This window comes from Rhinolophus hipposideros (genome assembly GCF_964194185.1).
Source record: "Rhinolophus hipposideros genome assembly, chromosome: 10".
In the NCBI taxonomy this organism is placed as follows: Eukaryota; Metazoa; Chordata; class Mammalia; order Chiroptera; family Rhinolophidae; genus Rhinolophus; species Rhinolophus hipposideros.
The window spans coordinates 7,942,145-7,966,758 of record NC_138056.1 but is presented as its reverse complement, the minus strand read 5'-3'; the positions used below and the strand labels follow the sequence as shown (position 1 = coordinate 7,966,758).

Here is a 24,614-nt window from a genome sequence, read left to right as displayed (position 1 = left end):
CCCAGGGTATTCCCTCACTAGGCAGTGCTGCAATAGGTGGGGTTTGCTGAGTAAGCTCTTGGCTGACCCAGTGCTGAGCGGGAAGATGAATTAAAACTGAAGCTAATTATTGAAAGAGCATTCCCATATCCCACCCAAATTCTTGAACCCAGACACCTGAATATGTTGGTCAAGAACTGAGAGGATGTTGGTAAAGTAACAAACAAAGATCATCCCAACTGAAGTCTCTTGGCTAGAGGCCTCTCTGGGGACAAGCCCGGAAAGCACCCCGGGAGGAATCCTGTTTCAAGAAATCGGGAAGGGGCACTCCCGTTCACGTCACGCATTTGTTACACTCGCTTACATTCACGCTCTTCCCAAGTTGCAGCAGCCCCACTGAGCTGCCTCCCACCCCCCTCCCCCTTTCTATTTACTCTCTACCTGTGTATCAAAAAAACCAGCAGGGCTCTTGCCCTCCATACTGTATAAAATAGTTGCTATTCTCAGCACCCGGGCCTGGTAGCCCACACCACAGGATTCACCTATATACATATCCTGCTGCAGTGAAAAGAATCCTGCTTCGTTTCTGTGTGAGCTGAAACCCTGAGAAACGTTCCTTCTCTTGCACTATAAGAGGACAGATACCCTAACAGAGATGATTTCAGAGACTTCACGCCCATCTCAACCTTGGAAGACAGAAAGGAAGAGACTGGTGCTCACAGTCTCCAGTCTGAGGGCTGCCACCCCATTCTCCCAAGGTTTTATGGGACTTCATTAGTGGGCACACAGAGGGTGCAAGCCATTCTGCTCTGCAAACAAGCACAGTGCCCATGTCTCCTTGGCTTGGGAATCCTAGATAACAGACCCATCCAACTGGTAGTCTCCACGCCTCAGCCAATAGCACAAAGGCACAGCAAAGTGGAGACAGGGACACTTGGCCTCCCAGCCCACCAGACCAGATATCCCAAGAGGGAAAGGTCGGTAAAGAAAGTACAAACGGTTAGTTGGTGCAAGTGATTGATAAGAGCCAATCATTTATTTTCACTGCCCCAGTCACAAGCTCTCCCTCTGTCCCCACTCCTGCCTGCTATGGAGAGTGCCCTCACACGCTGCCCCACCCTCTGCGCACCACGTCATCACTCTCCCTTGTTTGGCTGCCAGTCCAGCTGCCTTAGAATGTCAGAAGGGTGACATTTTCTAGCTCTTTTCCTGTCCAACCACAGGGTACAGGACAGGCAGCCCTAAGTGCTGCTTTCTGCGCAAATGTTTTTTGATTACAAATATCTAACTAGGTTTGAAATGTTTTATAGAATAAGACAATATTTTTTTCAACAAACTTTAAAAAAAATGTACAGTTTTGTTGTTTGTTTCCACCTCCCCCCACCCCCACCCCTGCTTACGCACCCTCCCCCCCACCGCCCCTCCCCGGCAGCTCAGCCCCACCCCGACAGCCCCTGTTTTCCTTGGTTGTGTTTTGGGGGGTGCCTGGCACCCCCAGAGATTCAGCTTCATGGCTGACAGGCGACAAGGGCAGGGGCTTCACCGATACCCTTGGTAACCGTAGTAGTTCCTGTAGTATCGGTCTCTGTCCTGGGGGTGGTGGTAGTAGTAATTCTGCCACTAGAAGAGAGGGGAAACCCCATCACTGGCAGCCACAGCCAGCTGAGGACTGAGAGGCATGACACTCATTCCTCTGGTCCTGCCCCCCTTCACCCTCTCTATTCCCAAAAGATACTTACATCCCGATTGTACTGTCTGTAATAGTCTCTGTATCTGTTGTACTCATAATCTCGGCCGTAGAATCGATCATAGTCTCCCCTGTACCGATCGTAGAAATTACGATAACCCTGAGGAAGGAGAAAGAGTGAAGATTTATGGGTTTGTTGCATCACAAGCCACAGCTAGCCCCGTCTTAAATGAGACAGATCTCAGCTTGATATTTTAACAGGATAACCTTCCCAGGATAAATTTTTCCAGAGGAACACATTAAATGGGCAAAACCCTAAGCCCTGAGAAAACAGCCCAAACCACTCTGCTCCCCCAAGCCAATAGGAATGGCTAGCACGGCCCAGAGGGAGGAGCAGAAGGAGAGCTGCACTCACCCCTCTGTTTCCAGAATGCCCCCAGTACTGCTGCCCGTAGGCCCGGTTGTCGTAGCCTCGGCGCTGCCCGCCCACTGGAAGAGAAATGGAGAGGGCGCTCAGACAGCTGGCGTGGGGTCCTGGCTCCACGTCTGAGTGGAAATCAAAAAGTCGGAGCCAAAGGCCATTCTGGGGGAATAGGAGGCCTGCTTCTGTCAGGCGCACACAATGTTAATTAAAGCACCAGCCAGGATCTTTTAAAAAGTCTGAGGGGGGAGGGCAAAGGAATAAACACAAGAAAACCAAGCCACCTTGCTTTTGAAGCACCCCAATTCCTGCAAAACATTTAAGATGGCAAAAGAATACATGGCAGAGTTAGAAACATGAGTAAAAACTGCCATTCATAGAATCACAGACTTTCAGCCCTGGAAGGGATCTCAGATGTCATATAACCCAGACCCATCATTTTCTACAAATGAAACAAAGTCTAAGTAATAAGCTCCTCCAGGGCAGGAATTGTTGGTATTCCCAGTGCCTAGCATACAGCAGACACTCAATAATTTTGTTGACTTAACACTAACACACACTTACACACACATATACACACATTTTTAAAGGGCAGTGAATGCACACTGGAGAGTTAAATGACAAACTAGACATTCAGCATAAATTACTTTGTAACCCCCAAAATTACTGAATAATGCGTTCACTTTATGGTCTGTACAGCAGGGTTGATCTACTGGACGAAGCAGTAAGAAAACTTAAGATGAGGATCCAATTTCACTGCACAAATCCTTCAGATATACTGCAATAGTGAATGGGGAACCCACTTGTAAAAATGAAAACTAGACAAATGAGAAGGCTCAAGCATTGCTTTCCACGGAAACAAATATTTTTGTTGAAAAATAATTACCTTTTGTTGAAGGATTACGGAAAAAGCACAGAAACGGGGGGTAAAGGACATAGGAAGAAATAAACTCCATAAAGAAGTTACTTCCTTATTCCTTATTCTGAGTGACTTGACTTGGTTTCCTTGTGGATCCTGCTCAGCACAAGCACAGACTGCAGCTGGGGGCTGGCAGGCCCCCAGGACTCACCATAGCCTTGGCCTCGGCTTCGGTTCTGCCGGTTGCGCTTGTTTCGATTGTTTCGGCGGTTTGTCCGCTTCTCGGAGGGGGGTAGCAGCTTCCTTGCCTCCTCCTTGTACTTAGTGACAAGGGGCTGAGCTTCCTCCTTCTCCAGCTCCCCATATGTCACCTCATCCATATAGTCGCATTTTTCAGGCAGAGAGAAGTTGGCTATAAGAGTAAGAGAGAAGCTTGTGGGCCTGAAAAGTGCATAGATGGGTAAGATCTCATTATAAAATCTCTATTACAGAAAGAATAAGATTTTCTAAGCCTCCTCTACTTGATACACAAAAAAATGCTGGTACTTTCTCTACCATAAGTTTTCCCAAAATTGTAACAGCCCCAGGCAAAGGGCTATCTGCAAACTGTAGATTTACAAGTTCTCAGGTGATCCATAATAAATTAAGAGTGAACTGGGTTAAGGTTTCTTATCAGGACAGAAGCAGGTAGCCAGAGGCTAAAAGTAACTGAGAAAGTTTTGGTGTTGGTTAGATAAGATGCTAAGAAATACATGTTTAAAAGAGGCTGATAAGAAACTGACCCAAGCCGAAAGGCACTTACTCATCTACACTAGGAGAACAGAAATCAAGAGTACATGGGGTCTTATTCATCACCTGCCAGTCTCTAAACATCAAGTTCAGAGGCTGAGTTCCAGTATAATTCAGTTCAGTGAGGGCTTTCTTAATTCTTAGATGAATCCAGTTAATCCTCATTTTTATAAAACTGAACTAAAGTCCTCCGAGAGCTTGAATAACAGTTATGGACTGGCACAGCTCATTCGTAGTAAATTCGAACGAACAACCTGGCTCTTAGCCTGTAACCAGCTCCCATCCCTGGGTGTTATCAGAATTCAAAGAGCCATCAGTCAATAGGGCAGGTGGGAAACCAGGAGCTGCAGGCAGCAAAGGGAAAAATCACACTCTGAAGGGAACAGCAGGAAGCAAGATCAATCAAGATAGGTAATTCTGCCTTCTGGGGACCTTGCTATTAGGCTTTGTATTACATTCAAGATTGCAGGCACAAATCAAAAACCAAAACAAACAAAAAACAAGCCTAATGTGAATATCAGAAATCAAGATATGAGATCATTCAACCCAACCACTATTACTTTAATTTGAATCATAACACCACGCCCCTAGAATACAAATTCAATAAAGCAGCGCTTCACTTCATTCACGATTTCCCCATGTCTGGAATAGTACTGGACGAACAGTAGACACTCTTTTAAGTATTTACTAAATGAATAACTGAGTCAATGAAGCCTCTGATTTAACTATCTTGTGGTCTATCACTATTTCCCTTATTGAATCTTATCCAGAATGAGCTAAAGGATTACTGCTTCTTCATTCACTCTGCTTATTTATTTACCATTAATTTACTCTTCAGGTTTACACTTTAAACATGGAGAATCACTCCAGGTGCTAAGAAGCCCTAGTAAGGTGTGCACTGGCCAAGAAGAGGATCCCGAACTTGTATAAGTTTAGCCCACCTTTCATCTCCAACATTATAGACTCAGGCACATCATCTCCCTCCACTTCCTTCCTCAACTCCAGCCTCTTCTTCCAATCTTCCTCGTTAGGGACAACCACCACCACTTTCCGAGAGAAAGTCTTGAACAGCAATAGTTTCCGTCGTTGGCCAGAGTTGTACACGTTACACTAAGGATAGGAGGAATCACAGATGTTTTAGGAATAAGAATTATCACTCAAATTCAACCAAAACACTTACTGAGCATCTTTTACAAATGAGGCACCAGATAAGGGAAGGTCTTATATACACAATCTTCTTTAATTCTTTGAACTCTACATGACAGATACTGGATTTTGCAAATCAGGAAAATTGAGACTCATAGAGGCCAAGATTTGTCCAAGGTCACAAACCTAGTAAGTGGTGGAGCCAGGAATCCAAAAGAGATCCAACACTTTCCATTACCTCTACTATATGTATTACAGTCTGGTTCTATATATTAGTGAAAACACTAAGAAGAAGCATCTCTGAGTTCAAAAAGAACTACAACACACAACCACTTAGTCATAATAAGGTATACTGATTCTGTTCCTTAATTAAGTCTCTCTCTACAAATGCATACCACTTTGACTCTAAGTAATTTTATCAGATTTAATGGACACCAAAACGTTAATCTTTGGACCTTCCATAAAACTTGGTTTCTTTTGGAAGTCTGAAAAATACCTGATCAAGAATGAAGTTCCTCTTTGTCCGGGAAGCAATCTGGACCAGTTTACTAAGGCACTGGGAGGCTTGCTGAACTAAAAGGTCTCGGCTTTTGGGGTCCATTTCTGGCTCCTCAAGCCCCTTCATCTGATGAGTTTGAGAGGAAATGAAGAGAAACACAAGAAGTTATGTAGCAAATTAAAGTCCAAAAGTCACTGGTGTCATCTCTTGAAATGCCAAAGCTACCACATTAGTTCATTCCTATTCCTCAGTGCCATGAATATAGTCCATTTCCTGCTGGAATCATTTCTAGTCTTAATCTGGATGTATTCCGGATTTTATCAGCTCTCAGAAATGACAACACAGCAAAGGAAAAAAAAAAATCTCCCTTTAACACATACTGAAAACAACTCATTTCTCTATTTGTGGGACCCTTGTTCTCGGACATTTAAAAGACTAACCCCACTAGGAGTTTCTGGGTACCTCCAGAGCAAATACCACAGATGACTAGTCTCCCCACAGCAACTCACCCTCATTTGATTGAGGACAGTCTCAGCTCCCAGGACATTGTATCTTTTCTCAGGGTTTTCTTTTGCGTATTTCAGTGCCCACTGGGTCTTTCCAGATCCAGGCAGTCCCACCATCAGAATTACCTGCAAGTAAACAGCACCAGGAATGCTATGAAAAATAAGCGAGGGCCATGTATCTAAAGCCCAATTTAATAATAGCCTCCCCTGGAGGATTTACTTTTCATTGCTCACTCTTGGATTCCACTGATTTTTAAAAATAAATGTTTTATTATAAAACTTTTGTCATTACATAATAAAAGGAAAAATGAGGGGGGAAAAAAATCCTCCTCTGCCCCAGTTCAGTAAAGCTTTGAGAAGGGAAGCTACCCACCCATTGCTGCGAAGCCTGAGCACTAAGGCTCTGTGCTGGGTGGCGTACCTCGCACTCCTCTATGGTCTTGGGAGGGACTGCAGTGCGCACACGCTCCTCAACAGGCACAGCATGGATGAACACAAACTCTTCTGGTGGTGGGAAGAAGGGCTCCTCCTTCTGACCAAAATTTAATTCTACAACACAATTTTTGCAGAGGACATGGGGTAGGAGGGCCCGGTCTGCCAGGGATTCCTTATTGATCCGGAATGCCACACCTAGGTCTTCTCCATTCTTGGAAAAGGAAAGTTCTACTTCTTCAGCCTCAAAATTCTATAGTGACAAAAGATAAGAGCATTTATGAGCTTATACGGCTTGGGGTTGAATAAATCTTACAATTTAATCTTTTATTAAAAAAACAAAAAACAAAACTTCACAACTAAGCAAACAATGTATCAAATGCACAAAAGACAGCAGCTGATGGGAAGCAAATTGAATTTCCAGTGCCCTCTACCCACTTCTTGCTACAAATCCACAACGTATAGGAGTACTTACAGCAAAGCAGCCAATGACATCATTCTCCCCAAAAGTCTGGCCAAATTCTGCAAACTGCCCATTCTCTGCCTTGAGTCCTCGTCCATCAAAACCGTAAGAGAATTCATCTTCACCTACAATAGACAACAAGTTAGCTACTTACACCCAAACTTCTCATGGGTTAAGGAATATGGTAGCCAACACCAAAGACTAAGTTAAAATCACTTTACCTAGCTGTGGATGGGAGAAATCGACAGACCATCCAACTCGAAGGAGAGAAACCTCTGTACAGCCTTCTTTCATTGGGAGATTCTGGGTTACCTGTTCAAGATGGAAAAGGAACTCTCAGATACTCTGAGCAACTCAGAAGCAACGTTTAAGTCAAAAAGACAAGATTTTTATACAAATTGAAAACAACTATCAAAACTCAACAACTGTCAATGAACTTGAACCAAAGCCATGGGGGTCAATTTCTTGGTAAATGGAGCTAAGGTTATTTATTGTTAAAGTATGGTGCCTTTTTCTACACTAATAGAATACTGGTGGGCAAGAGTCCAGTACACAGTTAAATGAATAATTTAATAAATGAATGGTCTTAATGAGCTGTGCTTACTACCTTGGCCTCAAAGCAGACTTTCCCCTTTGCCACTCCATAAGTACTCCTTGCCCCAGACCACAGCGTGGGGAACTTCTCTGAGAAAAGTGGCTGCCCTCCATAGCGGTCTTTGCTCACTTGGAAATGGAGATCCGAGGTATCTATTAAGAAAGAAGCAATCTGTTTACTCTAATAGCCAACACTTGATAACCACCATCAGAACACAAATATACCTAGTTGTCAAGAAGGGATACAAAGTTTCCCATGAGCTAAATCTCTTAAAAGTTGCAGGCCATGAAGTTTTATCTCCCAAATCACCTGATTGGTTAAAATCCCAACCTGTCTGCCTCATACATACACGTGTCCAGGTTCACAAGAGTTTGATCCTCCTCCTCATCTTTTGCCTCTTCTTCGGTGGGTGGTGGAGACTTTGAGCTATATGTGAGAGAAAAGCAAAAACAATGTAACCAAAGCCCTGTTCTTTGAGGAGTGTCTGCATGACATCACGTCCATTTTTAACTATCAGTGAACATAAAATTCCAGCAGACAGCTTCTTTCAGCAAATGAGAACAGGGCAACAGGAGCTTCCAGGGTAGATTCAATCTAAAACTTATGCCTATAAAACCCTATTCCATTTTTTAATCCACCCCTCTTTGTAGACTCCAATCAACACCAGGTATACCAATATCAGAGCAGACACTCCCTTCAATGAAAGGGACTGTTTCCCTCACCGGCTGTGGTAAGCCTCCTCTCGGAATTCATAGTAAGCTCGGCCATGTTCATCCTTCTCATCCCGCTGTCTCTTTACCCCCCGCCGCTCACCATCTGAGCCTGCTGGTTTTGACTTTTCACTATCTTGGTCATCTCCTACAAAAAGGAGGGAAAGAAAATCAGCAGTTTTTCATACTAGAGTGAAGAATAAGCTCAGAACCAACAGAAACTTAAGGGGATCTGAGTATCTGTCTAATCAGAGTAGCCAAGTTACTCCCACTGCATCCATAGAGCGGTTTATTTTCAAAGATCACTTTCCTGTCATTACCTGGGACTTTTATTTAAAAAAGAAAAAGAAAAACCACTATGGGCTAGTTACAGGCAAGCAGTAGATAAAAATTGGACAATTTTTGCATTCTAAATTTATCTGCTTAAATCAGGTCAAACGTGCAGATTTCCCCACCAATATGACATGAAAAATATATCCCCTAAGTCTTTTTTTTAAACTTCACAGGTTAATTTAAATTCTTGATTGTCAATGAGAATTTAAGCTAGACAGAAAACGTATTTTCCAACACTTCCACAGCTTCATGATACAGAAGCCTCACTTTGTAAATTTCTTTGAAAGAGTTTGCCTTTCCAGCTTTAAAATGCACAGCCATCACGGCTTTACTTATCTATTATCTAGCAAATGGATTCAGGTGCATGATACAGAGCTGTATTTTTACTGAAAGTTACAAGAGCAAACCACTAAGTCACAAGAAACCCATAAATAATACTGCACCTTTACTGCACGTAATTTTGGGCAGAAAAGTGTTGTCATGTATTTAATAACATTCTTTACAAGAGAAAAACAAAGGAAGTTTTCCTTAGGCTTTTGTAGTTTCCAATACTAAGAAAGTTTTTAATAATAATTTAAAGCAGTCCTTTATCCCTCAACCTTTATTATCTGTTATTTGGGATACACGTTAAGTCAAAGGTTATGTAATGGGATTTTTGTTCCAGGACATAGGACAAACAATCTTCAAGTTGCATGTGACTATTGTAGAATGGGTTCCAGTTATACTATACTAAGTAGCAGCCTAAAAAAATGTATTATAAAAAGAACTAAGGCAACCCACTTCATACTAAGACTTGGAAGACACTCTAGTTTTTTCCAACCCACTCTGACAGTATGGATCACCTCTCCCCATCCAATCACTTCAAAAGAAGAGAGAAAGGTCACTAACTCCCCGCGGTGACGCCACACATTCTCTTCCACAAGGTTACTCAATGGGCCCACCAAACACCTCAATCATTTCAATTTAGTTAGGGACCAGAAATGTAAACAGCTACTTAAGTGTACAGTAAATTTACAAACATGCCCATCCATCAACTCAGTGGGAAGATTATATTTTAATCCTAAGAATACAAAGTAAAACCCCTAGCCAAGTTAAATGACTTGTTTTAAATGTGCTAGATTAAGGCTTTCTCTTCACTAGTTAACTATTAAACTCGACACCCTCACTCCACAGGCTGTGTCCCCTGCTGCTAAAGCAGGAACAAGGTTAGATTGCCAGGTTCTCTGTGTGGCTCAAACTCTTAGCAATGTGCTTCTGATGGGAGCGAACTTGGACGAACTGTTTATTGCTTAATATTTTTACGGCGAAAAAGTCAACAGTCAGGTAGCCTCCAACAGTCCGGTCTGGCTGTCCGTGGAATCGCCAATTCGTTAACGCATTCTCATTCTCGATTTGGGAAAAAATAACCAGCACCGCGGGAGGCTGCTCCACAGGTAGCTCGCAGGCAGTTCGCATGCAGAACTGCTCACTTCCAACCACTACCACCAACGAACCGAGTTAAGCAAGAACCTCCCTCCTGCAGAGAGTGAGGCCACCAGAGGCGGCCAAACCTCCGAGAAAGGGGATAGAGAATGGAAGTCACGTCCCCTGGGGTGTCCCATCAAATGCCGATGGGAATCAGGCACTTTCAGGCAAGTGATCAGAAGGGATCGGACCCTGGGGTGCAGGGCTGGGTGCTGGGACAGGGGCGCACCCGGCATGCTGGAGTCGGGCTCCGCTGCCGGCTCCTCACCCTGTTCCTCTGCGGCCTTGTCACCCGGCGCCTCGGATCCCGGCGTCTCGTCCCCGCTCCGCTCCTCCGGCTCGTCTTCCTCCCCCTTGCCGGTGCCCTGCTCTTCGCCACCATTTACCCCACCTGACTCGGCCGTGGCCTCCTCCGCCGGCTTCTCGGAAGCATCCGGCTCAGCCGCGGCCTCTATGGCTGCCGCCTCCGGGGGCTCTGGCGGCGGCTGCGCGGCCTGGCCCGAGGCCTGGGCAGGGGGTGGCTCCTCGTCCTCGTCCTCAAGCAGCGCCTCCTCGTCCTCCTCCTCCTCTTCGTCGTCCTCCTCGTCCGCACCCGGGCCGCCGCCCGACGCGGCCACAGGCCGAGGCTCCGCCTTGCAGGCCCCGCCGGGCCCGGCCCCGCCACCGCCGGCCTCGTCCTCGAGCATCTCGGCGTCCAGCGCCTCCTGCAGCCGCTGCGCCAGATCCACCTTGAGGCCGCGTGAGTCCAGGCCCCGCCGCTGCAGCTCCGACCGCAGCTCGGTCACTTTCAGCCGCTTCACCTCCATCGCAGCCGCCGCCTCCTCCGCCTCCCGCCGCCTCCTCCCCTGCGAACCGTCGACCGAGCCCAACCGCGCAGGCGCCGCCGCCGCCCGCCTCCGCTTCACGCGCCAGCACTGAGCCCGCGCGAGCGAGCGCACGCACGGACGCACGCAAGCAGCAAGGACTGCGCGCAGCCTCCGCTACGTCGTGTTTGGGTCTCCCTCCAGCTCCCTTTCCCTTTTAGGCCCACGGACCCCAAAACCACGCACTAGGGTAATATTTCCCTTCTTGCTCCCTCGGTTCCCTTGCCGCTGGCGGGCGCGCGCCGAGGACGACGGACTTCCCTCCCTGTAACCTCCCACCCCTTCTTACCCCCTGGGCCAATCGCCGCCGGTAGTTTCACCGCGCAGCCGCGCCGGAGCCGGAGACGGGGAAGGCTGGCTGCGGCTCAAGTGCCTCGTAGCACGGAGGCGTGTGCGCACCCGTTTTTTCGTACTTCCAGCCGGGGACTGCGCAGCCGCCCGGAGCTCCCTTCCCACACGCCCCTTCAGTCCAGTTACCACCCTCACTCCCGTCTGACCGGATCGCGCTATCGTCTTGGGGTTTGCTCACTAGTCCCTCTTCTCTACTGTCTATATACGTACAGCAGCTTGTTGAGAGTCAGAAAAAAAAAGAGCCAGGAAGGAAGCTGTTGCGACGTGAAAGCCTGCTAGTAATTGTGTTTCTGCTTGGTAAACCAAAGGGCTCTCCAAAACCAAGGAATACCGTAACCACTGGGCCCCCATCCCTTAACTTCTACCCAGCAACAGACGCCCTGACCTCGCCTTTTAGCTCTCTTATTGGCCAACTTGAATCGTCATCTGCAACTCTGATTGGTCATCCATGATTGTCCGGATTTTTCCAATTGGCGAAGCTGCCAGGGGATTTTTTAAATATTTTTCTGTGTTGGGCCGCAGGGGAGGCTGCAGAGGCGAGGTCGTTTTGCGGGATTACTTTTCTGGGGTCGTTTCTGATTGGATGCTGTGGCGCAATGCGCGCGACCCTTGAAACAACAAACTGTCGGGAGACCGGATCCTGTCATTTGGATGCTCCGGTCGGTAAACCGAAGCCCAGGGGAAGATTTCCGGGCTTGGGCATTTGCAAGAGGGGCTGGCCGCGGGGCTTGGAGGACTTGCAGCTGAGCTGCTCTGCGGTTGAGACAGTCTGGGCCTGTGGGTTGTGGTGCTCGGATCACATTCACCTCGGCTCCCCAGCTCCTGGTACAGACGTCAACAATTGCTTGTTGAATATGTGCGAATAAAGAACTCGGATGGAGTCAAGCCCTTTAGACGTTTGTTAGCAGTTGTTCCCGCCTACTTCCTTTCACTTCCAGGTCAGGGGGGTGTGTCTAAAAGTAAGGAGGAACTAAATTCGCCGGCGTTCACATGCCTGCCCCAATGCCTTAGGGCGGCCTTTGCTTTTTCGGGGTCTCTTCACCCCGAATCATCTCTTTGGAAAATCACTTAATCTCTGGCTTTACTATTGCCACATCCTCTCCCTGATTATCTTCCTGCACTTCTAGAGATTGAAAAATACTGCAGAGGAGCGGGAGGAGCTGTAGTGAAAAGCAAAACTCCTTCCCTGGAGGGCCTCCTGGAGAAGGGTAATTTCCTGCCTACTTCAGTCGGCTACCAAAATCAGTAATTTTGCTTCCATCTCCAGAGCTTCAGTTGTTTTTTCACTTCCCAATTCCTCAAGAGAACTGAGCGACAGAGTTATGGAGAAACGCCTGCACGAGGCTCAGCTGTACAAGGAGAAAGGGAACCAGTGTTACCGGGAAGGGAAGTACCGAGATGCCGTGAGTAGGTACCATCGAGCTCTGCTTCAGCTGCGGGGTCTGGATCCCAGTCTGCCCTCCCCGATACCTAATCTTGGACCTCAGGGCCCAGCTCTCACACCTGAACAAGAACACATACTGCACACCATCCAGACAGACTGCTACAACAATCTAGCTGGTAAGAACAGGGCTGAAGGGTGGGTAGAGAATACAGGCAGGCACATGAAAATCTGACCGTTGGAAGAAAACACTGACGTGCTTTTCTGCTGTCATCTAATTCTGCTATGAAGTGAAATATATTTCCAGTCTATATGGCTCTAATTGAGTTTCTGTAGGGCGGTAGTCTCACATTTCACCTGGAGAGTTTGTTAAACACAACTCCTGAGCCCCACCCCCAGAGATTCTGCTTTAATGGACCTGAGGTGGTACCTACGATCTGAGGGACTCCCAGGTGGTGCTGATGGGTTTAGGGCATTTTCACGCTATAGAGAAAGTACTGAACTTACCTTCAGGGTGTTGTTTCTTTAGCATTTAAAAAACAGGAAAGAAGGCACATGCTTCAGCTGATGTAAGTCATCCATATTAGATGTTTTTGACAGCTTTTCCTCATTTTCCTCCTTATAAATCAACTAGATGGTAACTTGGATAAATAGTATCTTCCATCTCCAGATGGCCTTAATGGATGTTAAGACTATCTCTAGGATTAATCTGCTAAAAGAAAGATTAATTCTTAGGTCTGTTCTATGGCAGCAAAAATAACCATAGAGCTAATTATTTTGAAGTATGTTAAAACGTTCTAATGGGCCAAGTTGAAGCCCTAGAAATTATTAGGAGTGGTTTTTACACTTTGTAATGGTTGTTTAAAAGTGAATTTTTTTTTTCCACTATAATACTCATCAGCTGTGGTGTGGCGAAAATCTAGCTCCTCCCCCCCTTTGTTGCCCACCCCCCTCCGGTTCAAGGCGTGTTTCTCGGTATAGTTATGTAGGACACAGCTCCCTGGCCCATGCTGGTATTATGAGCCTTCTACTCCTCTGCTGAGGCAGTAGGTCGCTGGTCCCGCCGCTCACGCTGGCAGCCGGCCACTCACGATGGCCGGGGCCGCACACAGCAGCCCACCGCAGCTCTCGCCAACTTCTGGCTGCTCTTGTCAACCGCTGGCTGCTCTTGGCAGCCCAGCTCCAGGGAGAGCTGTTGTTCACAATCTTAGCTGTAGAGGGCGCAGCTCACTGGCCCATGTGAGAATTGAACCCGGACCTCAGTGTTAGGAGCACTGCTCTTTAACCACCTGAGCCCCTTGGGCTGGCCCTAAAATCTAGCTTTTTTACAGTGTGTGTATAGTACTACTCTTAGACTCAAGTAACAATAATAATTATAGTAGTTAAAGTTTCATTTGAACAATTATTTATTAGCTGCTGAGGATCCCTGCTCGTGGAACGTGTTTTCGAGTAAGGGAGATGGACAATTAACAGCAACAAGAATAACATATATAGATGTTAGAAGGTGATACGTACCTTCTAAAAGAAAGCAAGCAGAAAATGCGGATAGTGACTGCTACCAGCATGGGAGCGTTCACTTTTAAAGAGAGTGGTCAGGGAGGGCTCATTGAGGTGACATTTACAAAATGCCATGGGCAGACACTGTTTAAGCTCTTTATACATATTAACCTATGTAAGTGTCATAAAAATCATTTGAGTTAAATTTAAGGAAACAGCTAGTAAGCGATAGAACTAAAATTAAACCCGGGCAATTCTTAACTCCAGTATTCTTATTGCAGAATACTGCACACTATTAGAGAATAGGATATGTATTAAATAATTGACTAGAAGTCAAGGAAATGAGATGTTGTAGAGATGGGTACCTGTCAGTATCTTGACTGCAGGTGGACTGGAAGGCAGAGACTATGGTTCAGCCATCTATCTGTAAAGCCCCTGCTTGTGGGTGGTTGGTAGATGCTCCCTAAAGACTCACTGAATTAAAAGTTTTCACTCATTGCCTGCCAATTAACATGGTTAGAATTTATTTACAATATCTCATTTCACAAAAATTCTGGAAGTTAGGGTTATCCCCATTGTACAGGTAAGGAAGCCAGATCACGTCACTACCTAAAACCTTCTAATGGCATCTCATTACACTTAGGAAAAAATCCAAACTCTGACCGTTACCTTGCAGGGCTGGACATGATCTGGATTCTCCATACACTGACTTTGTAAAGTACATTTCCACCTTCCAGCAGCTCTGTAGGATCTCTTCTGTCAGGTTAGAATGCCCTGTCCCTTGAATGACCCTTGTCATTCAGATCTTGGCTCAGAAGTCATTTTTTTAGAGAGCCCTTCAGTATCCAAACTGCACTCTGACCTCATTCACTCTCTATCCCTGGACAGTCTGTTTTTCTCAAAACACTTTTGAAAAATTCATGTGTTTATTGTGTATTCCTACTACTTGGGGACTAGCTCTTTACTCATCAAGATGTTTATTTTGTTCCTCTTAAACCCCTGTTCCCGCTCTGCCTCGCATGTGGTCATTGCTCCATAACTAATTGTCGAATGAATGAATCTACAGCAATGGATTAAGTGACCACCAATCTGGGGAAATATCTAAATATAAACCATATGACCACTTGGTGGGGATGTTGCAGAAGGAATGCAAACATCAGCCTAGGCCCTTCAGTAACTCATCAGCTTTCATTCTCAGTTCTTCTCAGCACCACGATGTGATAATAATAGGTTTAATTCCCACAATTATGAAATAGGGAACCATTTCCCTTCTTAATTATACAAAGACAGAACATTGGCCTGAACATTGTCTCCTGAACAGATTTGTATTTTGAGGTGCCTTTCAATCATCCAAGGGAATGGTGAAGTAATAGAGAATCATAATAGAGAATGAGGATGATTTTGGAGATAGAGAGTCCTTGGTTCAGATTTCTTACTCATTCCACCTAGCAGCTGTGGGATCTTGGACAACTTACTTTACTTCTCTGAGCCTTGATTTCTTCATCCATTAAGTGGAAGTAGTAACACTGATTTATAGGGTGGATGAGAAGATTAAAGAAGTACATAGCACAGTGATTGCTCTTGCCTCACACAAGTAATGGCAACCATGGTTGTTAACAAAGCTGCAGTACAAGAATGGTGGTGCAATGGGAGATTCAAGGCAGAGATCCTTGGATAGAAGAGACACAATGAGGAAGAGGTTTAAATTTTTAAAATATGTTCTTACCAGTTTTATAGATGGGCCTATCCCAACAGTAGGTACTAATGGGCATTTGGTAGATACTAAAGAAGGTCGAAGGTAAATAGAGCTTTTATTCACTGCTGCATCCCCAGTGCCTAGAAAAATGTCCAGCACATGGTAGACACTTAACATTTATTTATTGGATGGGTGAATATTGTAATCATCCTATGTTTGGTACTGACTTGAGTCGGCCAATGGAATTTAGCGCAATAAGGCCCTCCTCCCTCTTCTCTCTGCCTTTCATTTGGCCCCATTAGCCTGTCTTCTTCAGATGGAGCCAGTAAACTATGAACGAGTGAAAGAATACAGTCAGAAAGTCCTGGAACGACAGCCTGATAATGCCAAGGCCTTGTATCGCGCTGGAGTGGCCTTTTTCCATCTGCAGGACTATGACCAAGCTCGGCACCACCTCCTGGCTGCTGTCAGCAGGCAGCCAAAAGGTGAGAGAGAAGGGGGTTGAAGTGGTAAGGACAAAGGAAATTGTCCCACTGAGGGAGTAGCTTTGGAAGCTGGTTTTTATTGTACTTTTTCAATTTATTTAAATTTTTGACTAGGTAATAATACATTCACGTGTTCAAAATTCAAAAAGTATAAAAGTATGCAATAAACAGGCCTTCTACTCTTGTATTCTTGTCTCCACAGGAAAGCAACATGGTATATCCTCCAGAAATCTTTATGCTTAAAAGGGCGCATATATAATCTCCTCTCTTCCCCCCAGTGAGAGAGATTTTAAAGCATTGTTTTTCAAGTTTTAGTTCCTAAATTGTGACTGAAATAGGATCTGGATTCCAGTGAATACGCTTGATAATCCTTATTTCTTCCAGCTCTCCAGCTGGGGTCTGGCTTTTGCTTTATCAATTTATTCTTTAGCTCAACTAAGTCCAGGTATGACCTAGAAAAAGGCCTACAGAGAGAGAATCTGAGACTTGCTCCTTTGTTTCCAGGGCAGAAAGGATATTGCTAAGCAGATGGCTGGTTCAACACTGAAAATTGCCTCCTTTTTCCCATTCTGGCTTAGAGCAACTGCTAGATGCTAGAAGTCAAGGATCCCCAAATGTTATAACAATACATTAAAATCTCACTAACTGCATGAGACAGCCACTATGAATTAATAAAGATATAAAATGAGCCACTTGTTCATCTTTCTTACCTTCAAGTATATAGGTTAACTGCCACCCACGTAGAGTTATCTTTTGCAGCTCTGCTACGACAATAACTACTTCTTCAAACTCCCTTTCGTTATAAAATTAGCAACCAGCCTGGCCCTGTACAGAGATTTTTTTTTTTTAATCCGAAGTAGTATTAATGAGATTTATTTTTGCATGGAATAGTGATATATTAAGATCTTAGAATGATTTTTAAAAATGGAAGTATGTTAACAGTCTTTGTCCCTGAGGTGCGATTATGGCCTGTGTCTGACTTCTTCACCCTCTTTTAAGATGCCAACGTCCGGCGGTACCTTCAGCTAACACAGACCGAACTCAGCAGCTACCATCGGAAAGAGAAGCAGCTGTATCTGGGCATGTTTGGTTAACAGAGAAGGATGCTCATCCACTGGAACTTAGGTGAACCATTCAAGACCCATCAAGGGAAACCTGAGCCTCCCAAGAGAATTAACCCCGTACCTCTGACCAAGGTGGATTTCTATCTTGTCTCTAGTTCTGCACAAGCTACCACTTATACAGTCTGCCTCTTTTTTGTCTGTCCGTCTATATATTTGGATAGCTTTCAATACATGGTATTCTTGGGGACATTTACCTTGAGGAATAGAACCAGAAAACATTCATTAGCTGTGGGTGGAATTAGTCATATCTATGGCATAGGTTTAATGATCGATGTTGTTAGATGTATTCATATACAGAGAAGAAGGCAAGCAGAGGATGAAATAATGATTGACAGAACAGAAGTTTCTTCCTTTGTTTCCTCTGATGCCCAAAGTTAAAGTTACACAGGCCACAAACTGGGCAATATATTTCTTTGGTGAAACTAGACAATTATAAATTGGGCCGATGTCTTAAATTGAAAAATTTGAAATTAACCATGTTTGATTAAATTAATTCCTTATTCTTAATATTTCATATACATTCAGGTTGTTTTTTTCCCTACAAGAGTATTTGGTTCCTATTATTTCTCTCGGTAATTTCTAGTCTTTGTTATTGTTTATACTCATCATGAATATAGTATACTTATTTATTTTTTCATTAAACTCTTCTATCTTAAAATCTCTGGAGTCAAGCATTTAAGTATTTATTTAATAACCCTTCAGCCTTCATGCCAAAAAAACACACAAGTACACATTTTAAGTTTTAATAGGCACATACCTATATATAGTATGCTCGTTGCTCGTTTCTCTAAAACATTAGGAAAGACAGATTACTTTCTTTTTAGAAACAATCATAAAAGAGCAGGATAAAAACATAAATCTATTTTTTACCTGTCACCTTGTATTTTACAAGAGCTCAGTTCCTTTATAGAGGAGACAAGGAGGAAAAGTTCTTCTTTAGTGCTTTTTAAGAACTTTCTGGAAGCTGTGTTGGGCACAGGTGCAGGCTGCAGTCATGACTCAATAGAAAGCTCCATCAACCAGGATTGTCATTCTTTCTACTCACTTGAATAATGCCCACAGTGTATGAGTTCTACAGAGCAGATGAGACCGTACAGCACTGCCTCTACCTTTGAGTGGAGGTGATAATGATAAGCATTAGCCATCATATAACCACAAACAGATTTCAGGGAGAAAAAAATGAAAAAACACCTTAGTCTTATAAAGTGTACATGAGTTCTTTTCCCTTTATTAGTAAAACCCTCTCTCCCAATGGTCTAGGCTTCTCTTTGTTTCTCCCTCCACCCTTAAATAATACAACCATTAGCTCACAACAGTTTTTGTAACAAATAATCTTATGAAGTCCAAGGACAGAACTAACAAAAGTAGAATATTTTATTCCTCTTCCAAGTTGCTTAAATTTCTAAGCCTTGATTGTTGCTGAAATTTTGTCACAGTTGCATGGTTTGCATGGTTTTGCTTTCTGATTTTGTTTTTTGTTTTTTACCCCAAGACTTAATGTTATAGTGAGCTATCCTCTTCATCAATGAGGAAAAAATAAAGCTGATATTTAAAAATGTGTTTTAGAAATTTATTGCACTCATCTTTTTATTAGCACTGCTAAGAGACAAAGTGGTGGGGCTTACGTTTCAGTCTTTATTTCCAAGGCCAGCTCCTATGGAGATGTTAATGAACAGGAAAGTGGACAAAGGTAGGCTGTCTGTCTGGGTCTGGAGGAGGTCTGGCAAGCCCGCATGCTGAAGGAATCAGCCAGAAGGGTACCAAAATCTCTAATACTCCAGTTTGTCGAGGTCCGGAGGCTGCTCACCTTACCAATCTTCAAGGTTTCCACACAGTATTTAAGAGTTTGCTTGAAAAGAAAGCATTCATAGCGGATGTGAAGGTTCATACTTTGGCATATAAGGGACACTTTAAAACAGTATTTTTCAAACTCCTCCCCACCCCCTTTACAATTTTGCCAAAACCACTTACTACTATTTAGTTAATATTTTATCTAAATGTATATTTTTAAAGAAACCTTTGGACAGAGGAACATGTTAAATGACACTATGGGAATGTATACAGCAAATTCCAGACTCTGAAACCATGAGACAAGTAATCAAATTTCTTCAATAAACAAATTGCAAAGTAAAAGAGAGGGGAACCTATAAAGAGGCTTAAGAGACACATCAGCCAAGTAAACGTGACTCTACTTCTGATTTGAAAAATACTAAAAGTTTATGAGACTGAAATAAAAGAAAATATATATATATATATTGGTCGCTTCCCAGTTCTTGGCACAGAGCTCCTAAAACCATTGGGATTTGGATTCTGATTTGAAAAAACAAAAGTTTATGAGACAATTAGGGAAATTTGAACAAGAAGAATTATACTGTCAATTTTGTTGAGTGTGATAATTTATTGGTCTTTTTTTTTTCAAGATTTCTTTTAGAGCTGCGTGCTAAAATTGTTTACTGATAAAATTGGGGAGGGGTCTTTAGAGCACATCATATTTGCAAAAAAAATGAATAAAAATAAATAGATTTTACAATTAAAAAAGTGTTAGTATATGTCCAAGTAAACCATTTTTGGAAATACTGGCTTTGGAAAAATTAAAATCAAAACCAGTGTGAAAAAAATCCAATGTGATAGGCTGAACTGGTGAATTTTGTGAAGCTGAGCTTGGCCAAATGTCTGGTGATTAAAGAGGCATTAGACACCAAGTAAAGGCACACTTACAAAATAGCCAATTAGGAAAAGAAATGAAATCCTAAACTAGAAATAACATCTTTAAAGCTGGAGAGCAAAGTGTAGTTTTTTGAAAATGAAGCTTATAACTCAAAAGTAAATAACTTCTCAGGGTGAAACTCTTAAGAAGCAGGGGCCCGGTCTGTCCGCATAAAAGGAGGCCGATTTTGGCTCAGCAGAAGGAAGCATTATCCAACTATTAGAGCTATCCAACAATAGAGTAGGTTTTCATTGGAGACAGTTCTCTCAAACAGGTTTAACTGGCAAAAGAAGCGTCCAGTGTTGGACTAAAGGTTGGATGAGCTGACCTGGCCTTCCTTGAATCCATGGTTGGGACCATCAAAAGCGATGGAAACTAAAGAAAATATTTATCACACCTCTACAGACTGGCATAAAGTGTTCCTAGTGTCCAGCAGATAGAAAGTGAGGCAACTGTGGCCTTAATTGTGTTGGCTGGTGCTTTAAACATCTTGAAAATTCCTAACTGCCACCTCCAAAGAAGAATGCATCTCACATCTAAAACTAATATATTGTGTATCAGCTATACGTCAACAAAAAAATGCATCTCATGCTGGGAACTGAAAGCAAATGCTTGCTATTTAGCAGAATTTCACCAAGTTACAGATACTTCTTAGGTATTAAGGGTGGCTGAGACAGTAACAATGGTTACTGTGTTCTCCAGACTGTCCAGAGAAATTATTTACACTATATTTACATGTAGACACAGATATTGATTATGCCTTGCTTTTAGGAACTAATGTTCTAAGGCAACCAATTTCCCCCCCTCACTATATGTGTGTGTGTGTGTGTGTGTGTGTGTATATACACACACACATACATACATACATATACATATATATACATATAATGTTTTACATACCATAAAATTAACCCTCTTAAAGGCAACTGATTCTTTTTAGGCATTTTGATTTACTGGGAAAGATTTTGGAAAAGGTGCTCCATTCAACTAGAATAGCTCTAATTGTATATATGTATGTCTTGCCTTGTTTCACCAAGGAGTTAAGGTAGTAATGTATTTGCATAAATAAAATTAGCCATTTGAAAGATAAAGGTTATTCCAACACAAGGAAAGTGAAAGGTGTAGAAGTCACTCTTTCAACCATGAACATGCTAAGCATCAACTTTTGCTTCCCATAATGCCCCAGATAAGCTTTCTTTGGCCAAATCTTCAACATTCAGCTCTGTCTCCTTCCTATAACTCAAAAAATGTAATTTGCTAGTAAGAGTAAACTACTGATTATGACAAATCCCCCCAAAAAAATTTCAGAAAATTTACTTGTATTTTTACGTTTTTCTAAATTTTCCTTCCTGCTTTTTCTGCACTCAGTTCCTTATGTGCTGGAGAGAAAGGTTTGTAGGCAGCCCTCCAGTCCATCCTACAGCAGCACTCTTCACCACAGACTAGGACAGACCCTTCTCTTACATTCCTAGGACTCTTTCCTCCCCACCCCACAGCAACAACCCAAACTCCCATTTCTCTGCTATCTACTGTCAATCACCACTTGTGTGACAGTAGATGAGTAATTTGACCTCTCTAGGTTGTCATTACACTTATTGAGGGAGTTGGACTAGATGAGCTTCTGTCATCTGGACTTTTTTGCTTTAGTTTCCCTAAGCACCCATCATTTCCATACTACAGGCGCTCAACCTCCCCCTGCAGACCTATCACCATGGAGCTTAGTATTTTCTGCTTTTAAGTTTCTCATCTGCAGAGACCTCAATTCATATTTATGACATGTAGGTAAACATTTCAAGTTATTGATACAGTATATGTTTTTGAAACAGCCAACCAAAGGTCTTCTTACATGGAAAGCAGGGGTAAAGGGGTAAGGGAGCAAAGCCAAACACTCAAAAGGCCACAAAAGAAAACTCACAGTTCTCAGTTAACTATATTCAACAATGTTTTAAACCAGTATAGGGAGTGTTTTAAATCACAAGTTTTAAATCACAAGTTCAAATTCTGGCTTGCCCCTTCACTAGGTTTGTGACCTTGAACAAGTTAACTTTGATTTTTGAGTGTCAAATTTCCTTGTCGGTGGGAAAGGTGGGGGAGCTAATACCTCATCAAATTGTTCAGGAGCAAATGAGTATATGAAGTCCCTAATACAGCCCAGTACACAGGAACTCAACTACAACAATAAACCATAATTTTGTAAGAGTCCCTAATTTGTATAATCTTCCTAAGTAAAGTCTACATTGCCCTCTGCCTATCTTCTTGCCTCATAAGCAATCTGACCCCCACCCCTAACCCAAGTACAGATATCGGTTTCCTAAAAGATCAGGAGAGGTAAGAGTCAGGATGCAGAGGTATGTGGAAGAAACCAGCCAACATCAGTTCAATAAGATACTTCCACTGCTAGCTTTATGGTCCAGAATGCAGATAAGCGATTACACCCCAGGAAAACTCCCAGTGCCCTTGATGCTGACTGAGATCCAGAAGGTCCTGCTATCTGGCTGGGTAAAGAAAAGGAGGAGAGGAAGCCTCAGCGTGGTCAGAATCTTCATTCTGTCACCCAGCAGGGGAAACAAGATGCTTCCAACCTTTTGAGCTGCCCCAACGATGGCAAGGAACAGGCCTAGCATCAGCTCGTGCTCCCCAGATGTTAGTTTTTGGGGCCAAGTACAAAATCTTTGGGTGGTCCTCCACCACAGTTGTTCTGTCTGTCTGCCGTAGGGGAGCCAGGGAGGGGCTGTACTCCTAGGAGGGGGCCAGCCTCGGGATCTGGTTTGCTGCGTTTGGCCAGGTCCTCATTGTGAGCCTTGCGGATGTGACGGTATAGGTCCCCTGACTGCGTGTAGCTGCGCAGGCAGTAGCGACACTCGTAAGGTCGCTCACGTGTGTGCACTGTGGCGTGTCGCCGTAGTGTGTAAGAGCATGAGAAGGTCTTTCCACATGTCTTGCAAGTAGGAACATCCTCAGTAAAAACCCCAAAGCTTCCTGGGGCTGCTTCATACTCAGAAGGCAGGTAAAGTGGCTCATGCAGGGCCGGAGGAGCAGGCAGGGGTGAGTTCACCAGTCCTCGATGATATTGCCCTGGGCCTGGCAGCAAATGGTAGGGGAGGTGAGGATCTGGGGGCAGGAAGTGGTCACTTGGCTCCACCTCCTCCAGTCCTGCTACCCTGGGCTCCTCAAAAGCCTCTGGCTGGGGGGGCTGTCCACCATACATTGCTCCTCCAGGTGAGAACAGTCCGTCAGGACCCTGAGACTGTTCCTCTGACACATCAGGCTCCTCATCGGAAATCACAATAGCTTCCACTTTCACCTGGACCAGCTCAGCTTCTGCTGCGGTGGGAGCCTGGGATGGAACTGGGGCTGGGACTTGTGCTGCAGCTGAAGCTGGGGGATAGAAACCTTGTAATGGTCCTCCAGTACCCCTTGGTTCTACCACCCTCAGACTCTCAGAACCCACATCAAGGGGAGCCAGTGGCTCCACTGAAACTGTTGGGAGGCCAGAAGAGAAGTAGTTTGCAGGAACTGTCTCTGTGGAGCTACTGGGACTGGCAAGAGAGACATCAGCCAGGGGTGGAGGAGGTGCCCGTAGATTCGGTGAGTCAACCTCCACGCCAGGCTGTGTAGTGTCAGCCCCACCGGGCATTGAGGGCTCATCTGGAAGACACACAGTAGGTGAGGGAGCCGCAGGGCCTTTCCATTCCCCTTTGGCCCAATGGCCTGAAGTCTCAGCAGATGCCAAGGAAGGCTGGGGACCACGGGAAGTGCTGGACAAAAACTCCAAACTAGGAGGCTGTGAGCTGCTTTCCTCCTCCTTCTTGGTACTGTCAGCCTCTGCCAGGGCCCGGGCTTGCAGCCGCCGCTTACACACCTTGACGATGTCATTCATGTGCAAGTAGCTGGCAGCTGCCAGTACATCTTCCACAGGGGTATCCCCTCTCAGGACCAGCTGGCCAGCATACATAAAGTCCAGAAGCAACCCAAAGGCAGGGGCTGTGACAATCTCATTGTGGATACACACCAGATCCCTCTTGTCCAGTTCTCGCTCTTTGTAGAAAAGCTGGAAGAATGGGCTGCAGGAGGCCAGCACAGCCCGATGGGCCAAGAACTGGGTGCTACCCACCATCACGGTGCAGTCACAAAGGAAACCCTGGGACCGCTGCTCTCGGAGGCTCTGCAGCAGCTGCTGGCTGTGCTCTGGGAAATCCATAGCACCCCACGAAGGGAAAGCCCCTAGAAAGGTCCCCACCAGTAGCTCCCTGGGAAGAGAGGGCAGTGGGTTAGGGCAGGTAACCTCTCCAAGAAACCTTAGCGACAGCCCTGGGCTATCACTTGCCACCCCCAAAGCTCTAGAAACACCCTCCTGACCCCAAGACGCTCGCTTAAATTACAACCCTCCTTTCTCCTAAATCACACCCACTGGTCTCCTTTTAACTCCGCCCCCTTGGCTTAACCGTAGCAGCAGACCCCGCCCAGTTCACAAAGCCCCTCCCAGGAAGTCCCGCCCCCCAACCAGCCTCCGCTTCCTCGACGCCCACCGGTAGATTCCAGCAGCTCCTCCAACTAAGAGTCTCTTTCCCTCCCAGGCCTTCCCGGGTGATACCTCTACGCCCCACTCCGGAAACTCCTGAGCCTC

The 24,614-nt window shown here is 44.6% G+C and overlaps 3 protein-coding genes across 5 annotated transcripts; 1 reads left to right on the top strand and 2 right to left on the bottom strand.

The window, feature by feature from the left end:
- Nucleotides 1-981: 981 nt before the first annotated feature.
- On the bottom strand, nt 982-11,031 carry HNRNPUL2 (heterogeneous nuclear ribonucleoprotein U like 2). The gene is made up of 14 exons (XM_081064363.1): nt 10,152-11,031; nt 8,099-8,234; nt 7,726-7,802; nt 7,389-7,528; nt 7,003-7,093; nt 6,794-6,906; nt 6,308-6,571; nt 5,890-6,012; nt 5,378-5,506; nt 4,677-4,845; nt 3,158-3,358; nt 2,082-2,155; nt 1,719-1,826; nt 982-1,599 (listed from the first exon to the last, which is right to left on the bottom strand). The coding sequence occupies exons 1-14, from the start codon at nt 10,687-10,689 to the stop codon at nt 1,519-1,521; spliced, it is 2,244 nt and encodes a 747-aa protein (XP_080920489.1). The 5' UTR covers nt 10,690-11,031; the 3' UTR covers nt 982-1,518.
- Nucleotides 11,032-11,620: 589 nt separating this feature from the next.
- On the top strand, nt 11,621-18,846 carry TTC9C (tetratricopeptide repeat domain 9C). 3 transcript variants are annotated; one of them, XM_081064362.1, is made up of 4 exons: nt 11,621-11,756; nt 12,365-12,657; nt 15,974-16,156; nt 17,156-18,844. In XM_081064362.1, the coding sequence occupies exons 1-4, from the start codon at nt 11,749-11,751 to the stop codon at nt 17,248-17,250; spliced, it is 579 nt and encodes a 192-aa protein (XP_080920488.1). In that variant the 5' UTR covers nt 11,621-11,748; the 3' UTR covers nt 17,251-18,844. The 3 variants fall into 3 exon arrangements, with proteins under 3 accessions (XP_080920488.1, XP_080920487.1, XP_080920486.1); XM_081064361.1 differs by lacking the exon at nt 11,621-11,756 and adding an exon at nt 12,034-12,305 and having other exon boundaries at nt 12,401-12,657; XM_081064360.1 differs by lacking the exon at nt 11,621-11,756 and having other exon boundaries at nt 12,034-12,657; nt 17,156-18,846.
- A 3,072-nt stretch (nt 18,847-21,918) lies between these two features.
- Nucleotides 21,919-24,614, bottom strand: ZBTB3 (zinc finger and BTB domain containing 3). The gene is made up of 2 exons (XM_081064359.1): nt 24,582-24,614; nt 21,919-24,237 (listed from the first exon to the last, which is right to left on the bottom strand). Exon 2 carries the CDS (start codon nt 24,186-24,188, stop codon nt 22,632-22,634), a length of 1,557 nt encoding a protein of 518 aa, XP_080920485.1. The 5' UTR covers nt 24,189-24,237; nt 24,582-24,614; the 3' UTR covers nt 21,919-22,631.